Source organism: Zea mays, chromosome 8 (assembly GCF_902167145.1).
Source record: "Zea mays cultivar B73 chromosome 8, Zm-B73-REFERENCE-NAM-5.0, whole genome shotgun sequence".
Taxonomy (NCBI): Eukaryota; Viridiplantae; Streptophyta; class Magnoliopsida; order Poales; family Poaceae; genus Zea; species Zea mays.
Window position 1 is genome coordinate 170,410,304 of NC_050103.1, and position 9,286 is coordinate 170,419,589.

General features: G+C 51.5%; 1 protein-coding gene across 1 annotated transcript; it reads left to right on the forward strand.

The window, feature by feature from the left end:
* Nucleotides 1-287: 287 nt before the first annotated feature.
* LOC103636403 (formin-like protein 1) lies at nucleotides 288-4,438 on the forward strand. Its single transcript, XM_008658760.4, has 4 exons — nucleotides 288-2,099; nucleotides 2,189-2,388; nucleotides 2,911-3,158; nucleotides 3,281-4,438. The coding sequence occupies exons 1-4, from the start codon at nucleotides 532-534 to the stop codon at nucleotides 4,118-4,120; spliced, it is 2,856 nt and encodes a 951-aa protein (XP_008656982.2). The 5' UTR covers nucleotides 288-531; the 3' UTR covers nucleotides 4,121-4,438.
* The last annotated feature ends 4,848 nt before the right edge of the window (nucleotides 4,439-9,286 follow it).

Sequence of the window (9,286 nt, forward strand, 5' to 3'; positions counted from 1 at the left end):
TGCCCAATATTTATTTGTGTGTGATCTTGCACACTTCCTATTTGCTCCTCTTGTACCCTTCTGTTCTGCGACAACCTTCCTCCTTCCATTAGTTTACTTTGCGCAGCCGAGAAAATGGCCGAGGAATGAGAACAAACCAGGCAAGCTCTTCAACCACCACCACCATCGTACACAGTTCACAACAACTAAAACCAGCACTAGCAGTGGCTAACCCACGTGCCTTTTGCACTAAACGCACAAAAGACCATCTACTAATCAAAAGCGGAATAAAAGGATCACAATCACACCGAGAAGAGTGCAAGTGGAAGACGAGCGAGCGGAGGGAGGAAGAGGTCGTCGACAAGTCCAAAATACTCCACCTCCTCCATGTAAGCTGTATCGATCCACTACAACACCGTCCTCTCTCCCTCCTCGCTCCTCTCTGGCTCTCCCTCTCTCTCTCCTCGGAGATCTCTCGATCACACACACTACGCCATACAGACGCAGCTTTTGCTGTTGCTCGCTCTTCTACCTGCCCCTCCTTCCATCGCAATGCCATCTCCCCGGCAATTCTCGCGGCTGCTGTTACCCATCTTGCTCGCCACCACTTGCTGCGTCGATGGAGGCAACGGCGCCGACGCTCCCGCGACCGCGAGGAGGCAGCTCCACCAGCCCTTCTTCGTCCCGAACCAGCCCGGGCAGCCGACCGCGCCGCCGCCGTTCTTCCCCACGATGCCGGCGGCGGTGACGACGCCCCCGCCCCCGCCCCCGCCCCCGGCGCCGGCGGGGCAGGACCAGCCGACGTACCCTGCTCTCGTGCTCCCCAACACCGGCGGCGCCACGCCTCCGGCCGGCAGCTCGCACGGGTCCAGCAAGTCCTCCAAGCTCGTCCCGGCCATACTGCTGCCGCTCCTCACGGTGGCCGTGCTCGGGCTGTCCGTCGCCTTCTTCTTCTCGCACCGCCGGAGCAATGCGGCGCGCGGGGGAGGAGGCGGGTGTGTCGGCGGCGGCGGCGGGGACGCCAAGTTCCTGCACCCGGAGAGGACGAGCCTCTTCGCGCGCGACGAGTTCGGCGGCGGGCCCGCCATGGCGCCGGCTACCTCCGCCGAGTTCCTCTACGTGGGGACACTGGCGAGCAGGGCGGACGAGAGGAGCAGCGACACGACGTCGTCCGGCGACGAGGAGTCCCGGAGCTCGGGCGGGTCGCCCGAGCTCCGCCCGCTCCCGCCGCTGGCGCGCCAGCGCGCGCCGGCGCCGTCGAGGAGCCCCGGCGGGGCCTCCCCGTCGTCCGGAGAAGAAGAGTTCTACTCGCCGCGAGGATCATCGACAAAGGAGACCTCCAGCTCGCGCAGGACGCTAGCGACGGCAGTGCAGGCGGCCCTTGAAGCGCGGGACCGCTCCAGGACTCCGTCCCCTGGGTCGGCCCTCAGCACGCCGTCGTACCCATCTTCGCCGGGGGCGACGCTGTCCCCCGCGCCCGCCTCGCCGCCCGCCTTCTCCAGCCCGGGCGAGTCCGCCCGCCGCTCCGTCAAGTCAAGGTCGGAAAGCGCGCGCGTCGTCGTGCTCCCGCCGGTTCCTCCGCCCCCGCCCCCGCCGCCTCCCTTCGCACCGACACTGCCACCACCGCCACCTCCTCGTCGGAAACCGCCGTCCCCATCGCCACCATGCTCTCCACTAAACGACAAACCAGCTCCCAGATCCAGCACCGACACCATCGAAACAAACCCATTCCTCGCCCAGCCACCATCCCTACCGACGAGCACACACACGCCACGGCCACCTCCGGCTCCGGCTGTAGGGCCACCGCCGCCACCTCCTCCTCCTCCGCCACCACCACCGCCGCCGCCGGTGGGCTACTGGGAGAGCCGTGTCCGGAAGCCCGACACGTCCAAAGAAACCCGTTCGCCGGCACTGTCGCCGCCACCACAAGCTGCCAACTTCAGGAGCGTCCCTGCACCCACCGATGCGTTCTCAAGCCGTCCGCCCGAGAGCTCCGACCAAGGCGACAAGTCGGAGGACACGACGCCACGGCCGAAGCTGAAGCCGCTGCACTGGGACAAGGTCCGGGCCAGCTCCGACCGCGTCATGGTGTGGGATCAGCTCAAGTCCAGCTCATTCCAGTGAGAGCTCCGCGAAAACTTGCCATCCTTTCCAGATGGTTCGGTCGTTCGTGGTCGGTGTCCTGAGAAGTTTCACTGAATTCCTGCAGGGTGAACGAGGAGATGATCGAGACGCTGTTCATTTGCAACCCAGCCAATGCGCCGGCCAAGGAGGCCACGAGGAGGCCGGTGCTGCCGACGCCCAGGGCCGAGAACAAGGTGCTAGATCCGAAGAAGGCGCAGAACATTGCCATCTTGCTGCGCGCGCTGAATGTGACCAAGGAAGAGGTCTGCGACGCGCTCTGTGAAGGTAAACAAAATCAGCCATTTTGATTCGCTGCATACATGCTACACCGGTGTTCACTGTTTTCGCGATGGCATGGGATTAATTTTGCTCGTGACCATATTTAGCCATGCTTGTCCGTATAGTATGGTTGGGCTTTTAATAAGTTCGTGTGAATGAAGTGAATGCCAGCATAGAGCCGTTTGAGAGTCGTTGCTGGAATTGCTGCTGGTCCATTTATGCTGAGAATCACGGGTTGCTTCAGGCATGTGGAATAGGTACAGCGAGTTATATCTGCAGTGACTAGTGAGCATGTGAAGAACGTTGGAGAAATTGCTTCATATTAGGAGCTTCCATGTTTCAGTCGTTTATCACGACTTTTTGTGGAAACCACTGCAAGCCTGTTGTATTCTTGCAGAACTTGGAGTTTTTTGGGCTAGAATTCTTTCACTTTTATATTGCTGAAGATGTACTAGTAGCTCTACATTTTCCACTGTATGGGCTTCACTTCACCAATGTGTTAACCGATTCACCACGCCTGTCCTTCAGGTAACACGGAGAACTTTGGAGCAGAACTACTGGAGACCTTGCTGAAGATGGCTCCTACCAAGGAAGAGGAGATCAAACTGAGAGAATTCGAAGAGGAGACTTCTCCAGTCAAGCTTAACCCAGCTGAGAAGTTCCTCAAGGCAGTGCTTGATGTGCCTTTTGCCTTCAAAAGAGTTGATGCGATGCTATACATCGCGAACTTCGATTCAGAGGTCAATTACTTGAAGAAGTCGTTCGAGACCCTCGAGGTGAGCGTTATGTTAGCACCATTTCATCTACTTCCTATGCTATTGTGCATAGAAATAACAGAATTTTTTAGTCTTTTCAGTATGTTTCCTCAACCTAATTCCTTTTTCTTTCTTACCTGCAGGCTGCTTGCGACGAGCTTAGAAGCAGCAGACTATTTCTTAAGCTACTTGAAGCAGTTCTCAAGACCGGCAACAGGATGAACGTTGGCACAAACCGCGGGGACGCGCACGCGTTCAAGCTCGACACTCTGCTCAAACTGGTTGACGTCAAAGGCACCGACGGACACACGACCCTTCTGCACTTCGTCGTGCAGGAGATCATCCGGACGGAGGGCTCCCGTCAGTCCGCCAGCGCCCAAACAACCCCAAGAACCCAGGCGAACCCTCTGCGAGAAGAGCTCGAGTGCAAGAAGCTAGGCCTCCAGGCAGTGGCCGGCCTCGCCAACGAGCTGAGCAGCGTGAAGAAGGCAGCCGGCATGGACTCGGACGTGCTGAGCAGCTACGTCACCAAACTCGCCGGAGGAATAGAGAAGGTCACCGAGGTGGTGCTGCGGCTGAAGAACGAAGGGACGGAGTCAAGGGACGGCGCGTGGCGGTTCCACGACAGGATGCAGAGGTTCCTGAAGAAGGCGGACGACGAGATAATCAGGATCCAGTGCCAGGAGAGCGTGGCGCTGTCGCTCGTGAAGGAGATCACCGAGTACTTCCACGGCGACTCCGCCAAGGAGGAGGCCCACCCGTTCAGGATCTTCATGGTCGTCAGGGACTTCCTCGCGGTCCTCGACCAGGTCTGCAGGGAAGTGGGCAGGGTCAACGAGCGTACCATCGCCAGCTCCGTGCGCCACTTCCCCGTGCCGGTTAACCCAACGACGCCGCAGCTGTTCCCGCGGCTTCATGCTTTGAGAGCTGGGTTCTCCGACGACGACGACGAGAGTTCAGCCGCTTCAGTGTCGTCGCCGTGATCGCTGGTAGTCTGCCAATTTTTTTTTTTAATTTTTCCCGCGGACCGTCAGTAGAACACCGCCACGCCCAGGGGGCGCGGGGGCAGAGGGATTCAGATGGTAGCGGGCTGCTGCCCCTTTTTTTTTCCACACACTTTTGTACCTGTAGATTATAGAATGTACAATGTTTTTGCAAATATTTTATCTCTGTATGTAAGAAGGGATAAGGTCTAGATCAGAAGAGGGAATAATCAGTTAATCTATGTAGGCAGCTTTTATGTCTTGAGTAGTTCAGTCTGTACATGACATGAAGCAGTTAACCACTTGTAGATTTATCCATCTCACAGAATGATAGACGAGTGAAGCTAACGATTCCAAAAAAAAAATGCAGAACTGGAAGGTACCTGGACTCTCTGTGTTGTACTTGGAAAGAAAAGCAAAATCCATTGAACTCTGGCACTACCAAGGAAGAAAACAAAACACCAACCTAACCTGTGTCGTCCATCACCGGTGTTTTTGTCATGATATTCTTTTTTGGAATTATTATTTTTTGTCGACATCTTTCCAATTTGCACAGATGGTCCATGCACACCATATATACCCCATGCATACATCTCAGCTCAAGGCAGGCTCCTGACTGACAATGACTATCCTTTTATCTGCAGTAGAAGAATGAAGAATCTTTCCAATTACAATGAGCATCCTGTGAAGTCCAGACTCCAGACACTGTATAAAGAAGTGCAGTGCCCCAGGAGCCAAGAGGTGCTGAAAAGATGAATGCGGTAAAGCTGCGACACGGGGGGGGGGGGGGGGGGGGGGGGGATTTTTGTTTTTTTAGCCCCTTTCGAGTAAAAAATTTACGTTTGGACCACCAGAAATTTTATTTGCACGTTTGGACCCGAAGCTCGGCGCCACAGCATGTGGCGCCGAGGTAACACAGCTCGGCGCCATAGGCTATGGCGCCGAGCTTCGTGACGTGGCAGTCCCGCGTGGCACCTAGCTCGACGCCACAGATCTTGGCGCCGAGCTAGGAAAAACCCGCAAACTGCCTTCTCTCTGCGTGTTTCTTCTCTTCTCTGCTCATTCCAAATCACGCCGCCGCCGTTTACGAAATCGCCGCCGCCGTCCACAAATCGCCGCCGCCTGCCCCAGCTCCGGCTCGCCGCCGCCCGCCCGCCCCGGCCCAGCTCCGGCTCGCCGCCGCGATCCCCGCTCGAGCTCGCCCGGAGTCACTGCCGCCGTCCTCCCGCCCCGAGCTCGCCCGGAGTCCCTGCCGCCGCCCGCCGGCCGCCCGCCCCGCTCCAGCTCCGGCCCGGCTCGCCGCCGCCCGCCCCACGCAGTTCACTGCCGCCCCGAGCTCCCCCGCAGTCCACTGCCGACCAGTCCCCGCCGCCCGGAGTCCGGCCAACGATCGGCCACCGTCCGCTCCGGCCCCGGTAGCTCCCGCCCCCACTGCCGACCAGTATTTTTTTTTAATTTCTTAGTTTGTAAACTAGTAGTAATTAGTTAGGTATCCACTTATTTATTGTTTAGTAAATAGTTAGATATTTTGTTGTTAGTGTTTATTAAAATAGTTAGCTAGTTTGCTGCGTAGTATATTGTTAGTGTTTAGTAAATTCTTAGTGATTATATAGTTACCATTTTGTTTAGCGCATTGATATTACATGTTTTCTGTGTTGGCAACCATCGTGTTGTCGTTTATTCGCAGGTTCTATAAACATCACTTTACATGGGAGGTGCTGCCAAATTTTTTACTGACAATTGGTTTTTTTGTACGTAGGTGTTCGTCCGACTTGACCTTCTCCACCGTTAGCTGGACTCGTACGCGTTCTCAGGTATACATAGTTTTCGTACATTATTTATAGATTATGTAATTTCGTTTGATGTGTTCATTTAATATTTACTGTATAGTTATTATTTAATATATATTTATTACTTAGTAAGTTAGTAGGCTTAAGTATATAGCCATTATTGAGTTAGTAATCCATTTTTGCAATAGATGGACAGCCTAGTAACACTATACCATGGAGGAAGGGTGGAGATAGATGCTTATGGGAGTGTTACTTTTGATGGTATGAAGATCGTGACCATGTTGTTCGTTGAAAGACCATCTTTTCACCAGCTTTTGGCTCGAGCTTGTGAGGAGATTAGTTGCGACATAAACGACCCTAGAATACCAATTCAGGGTTTGTTGTCCCATATTACATATGGAACAGTTGTCCGACGGTTGATCTCCATTACCTCAGAAGATGATTGGGTGATATATTTAAGAATTGTGAAGACGATGATTTGTATGTTGTAACATGTCTTTAACTAATATTTCGATTACAGAGGGTATCACGTCGTCTTCGTCGTGCAGCGGCTCGGTGTGGATGCCGGTCTCTAGCGGGCGTTGACGTGCAGCTGCCTGTGCCTCGTATGCAGCAGGACGTTCAGCCTCCCATTTGTGCAGTTGGACCATCTACAGCAGGACTGAGCTCTTCGCGATCGACGCGGGACACGTTTGAGGACGTGGCCCACGACGACGAGGACGAGGACGACGACGACGACGATGAAGCTGGCGCTGGCGCTGCAGGTCAGGTGGAGATTGGACCATCTCAGTTGCAGGATGCTCCTACAACTCAGCCATCACAGCTGACACCACGTAGAAGGCGTCCACGAGACCCTTACACTCCAGGCACCGACGCTCTTGGGGCCAAGGGCAAGGGTAAGACTAGGAGGAAATGAATACTTTTGTGATGTTGGTCTTTGAAAGTGCATTCATCCCTTTTGTGAGTTTTGGTGATTTGGATAACAACACATTTAAAGGTCTAACAAGTTTGCTAAGTGTTGAACAGGAAATTCAGTATGATGAACATACTTGAATAGTGTATAATGATCAGTGAACAAGGTTCAACACAAGGTCAAATAACCAGTGAGACAATGCAAATGGATATAATATGGTCTCTATATTGGTTTGAATATATGGACAAGTCCTGAGAAATCACTATGCATAAATATGATCATAATAGAGGTTGAAGTGATTAAGAGGATTGGTCAAGCCAAAGTGAATAAGATATGAGGAATCGTGAATTGGCTTGACCATATTACTATTAGTCCATATATGAATATATGAGAATCAAACTAGAGCTTGATTGATCTTAGCAGTTATATCTAGATGACATTCAAGCAAGGTTCACAATATTGAAGAAATGATTCTCTCAATGGATGCTCAATAGGATGTGACTCAAGAATGGCTTGATAGGGTGAAGATAGCAAGGAAAGGGCTTCGAGGAACTAAGCGAAGGTGAAGGCCAAGCGACGGCTTGTAGACCGAGGTACCATGGCTAAGGTGAAGAAGAGAGTACTTGCACTAAGTCGATGAACTAATCAGCTATGAAGAGTTACAACATGTTGATGCATCATTAAGGTGACTTGAAGCCATGATTTGAACTCATATATGGTGAAATGGCACAAGTCACAGGCTCGATTTGTGTTTGCTTCAAAAGGTGAGACAAAGATGTTTGTGATCCTTATGAAGCAACATCATGGAGAAATCACACTTGAGACACCAATGACTCAAGGAGTTTACTTAATTATATTTTATTTGACTTGAGTATAGGAATCGTCGTACTATCAAGGGGGATCCATAAAGAAGGGTGGTGTTGGTACTAAAGCTCAAAATCCTTGATCTAAAACTTCCATTTTACCCTTGTTAATCCTTAGTGAAAGTATGTAGTTCAACCTTTTTAAGTCTATCTTGGCCAAAATTGCTTTTTGGAAAAACAGGTTCAACCGGTTTTAAAACAGGTTCAACCGGTTTTTGCACTGTTCACCTTTTTGAAAATACTGGTTCAGCCGGACACTCAACCGGACACTCAACCGGTTTTTGTCTGGTGGAAACAGGTTCAACCGGTTTTAAAACAGGTTCAACCGGTTTTTGCACTGTTCATTTTTTTTCTGCCAGTCTGCTGTGTCAGCCAAAAAGCTGTGCGCAGCTTTTTGAAAACCGGTTCAACCGGTTTTGAGACCGGTTCAACCGGTTTTTAGGCAGAAAAGTCAAAAACGGCTAGTTTTGGAGCCCCACCTATATATACTCACTCCTACCTCTCTCCCCACAGAAGAGCACGACTTGGACTCCATTCCTAACCTGAGAAACACCTCCCACTCTCTCTCACACACCTCTTGCCTCTCCCATTTCAAATCTTTGGAGAGAAATCTTTGAGTGAGATTGAAGAGCTGCGATTTTGGTGCTTCATCTCTAAATCCCTCTTGCTCTTCTTGATTCGAGCTTTGGTACTACATCGAGTTCTTTGTGGATTCATTACTCTTGGAGCTTCTAGCTCCTAGACGACTAGGTGTCGCTTGTGAGTCTCCAAATCTTGTGGAAGACCACAAGAAAGTTTGTATTACCCGCTCGTTTGAGCAAAGATTATTGTGTGGGCTTGACCTTTGTGGTCGGCAAAGGGAGGATTAGGGTTGAAAGAGACCCGGCTCTTTGTGGGCGCCTCAACGAGGAAGTAGGGCACCTTGGTGGTGTGACCGAACCTCGGGATAAATCTTGTGTCTCTTGTGTTCTTGTTCATTGTGCTTATACATGTTCTTCGTTCTCTCACCATTCCGTGGAAGATTTGTTCATATCTTTTTGGTGTGTGGATCTTGAGAAGTGCCCTTCTCAGATCTACTACTTTGAACCCTGTGGATCATTTAGAACATCTCATTTCCAAAGTTAACTGGGTGAATTTTGAGATCAATTCAGTTTTACCCAGTTTGCTTCTAGTTTTTGTTGAAAAAGTTTTAACTTGCCTATTCACCCCCCCTCTAGGCAACTTTCAATTGGTATCAGAGCCTAATCCTCGTTCTAACGCTTAACCGCGTGAGGAAAAGATCATGTCGGGGGGACTAAGAAACGAAAGTGCTTCTAAGCTTGAAAAAGTTGAGATTGTCTCGACTTCATCTTTTGGTGCATATGTTGATCCTAGGGCAATAGATCTTGCCATGAGAATCGCCGAAAGGATGTTCCTCAAAATGAAGGAAGATGAGGCGAAGAACAAAATTGAAGAAGAAAATGATCGATGGAGACCAAACGACGAATCCACCTCTTCACAAGGTTTGTCTTTCAAATCCACTTCTCATATGTGCTTTATTGCTAATGGGAGTGACAGTGAAAGCGAAAGTGAGGATGAGGAGGAGCAAGAAAGTGATAGT

What these genes read in the sequence shown, in the direction of transcription:
- LOC103636403 (XM_008658760.4), top strand. Translation starts at nt 532, where the DNA reads ATGCCATCTCCCCGGCAATTCTCGCGGCTGCTGTTACCCATCTTGCTC. An exon ending in CTCAAGTCCAGCTCATTCCA is followed by an intron (nt 2,100 to 2,188) that starts GTGAGAGCTCCG and finishes GAATTCCTGCAG; the next exon opens with GGTGAACGAGGAGATGATCG. An exon ending in CTGCGACGCGCTCTGTGAAG is followed by an intron (nt 2,389 to 2,910) that starts GTAAACAAAATC and finishes CCTGTCCTTCAG; the next exon opens with GTAACACGGAGAACTTTGGA.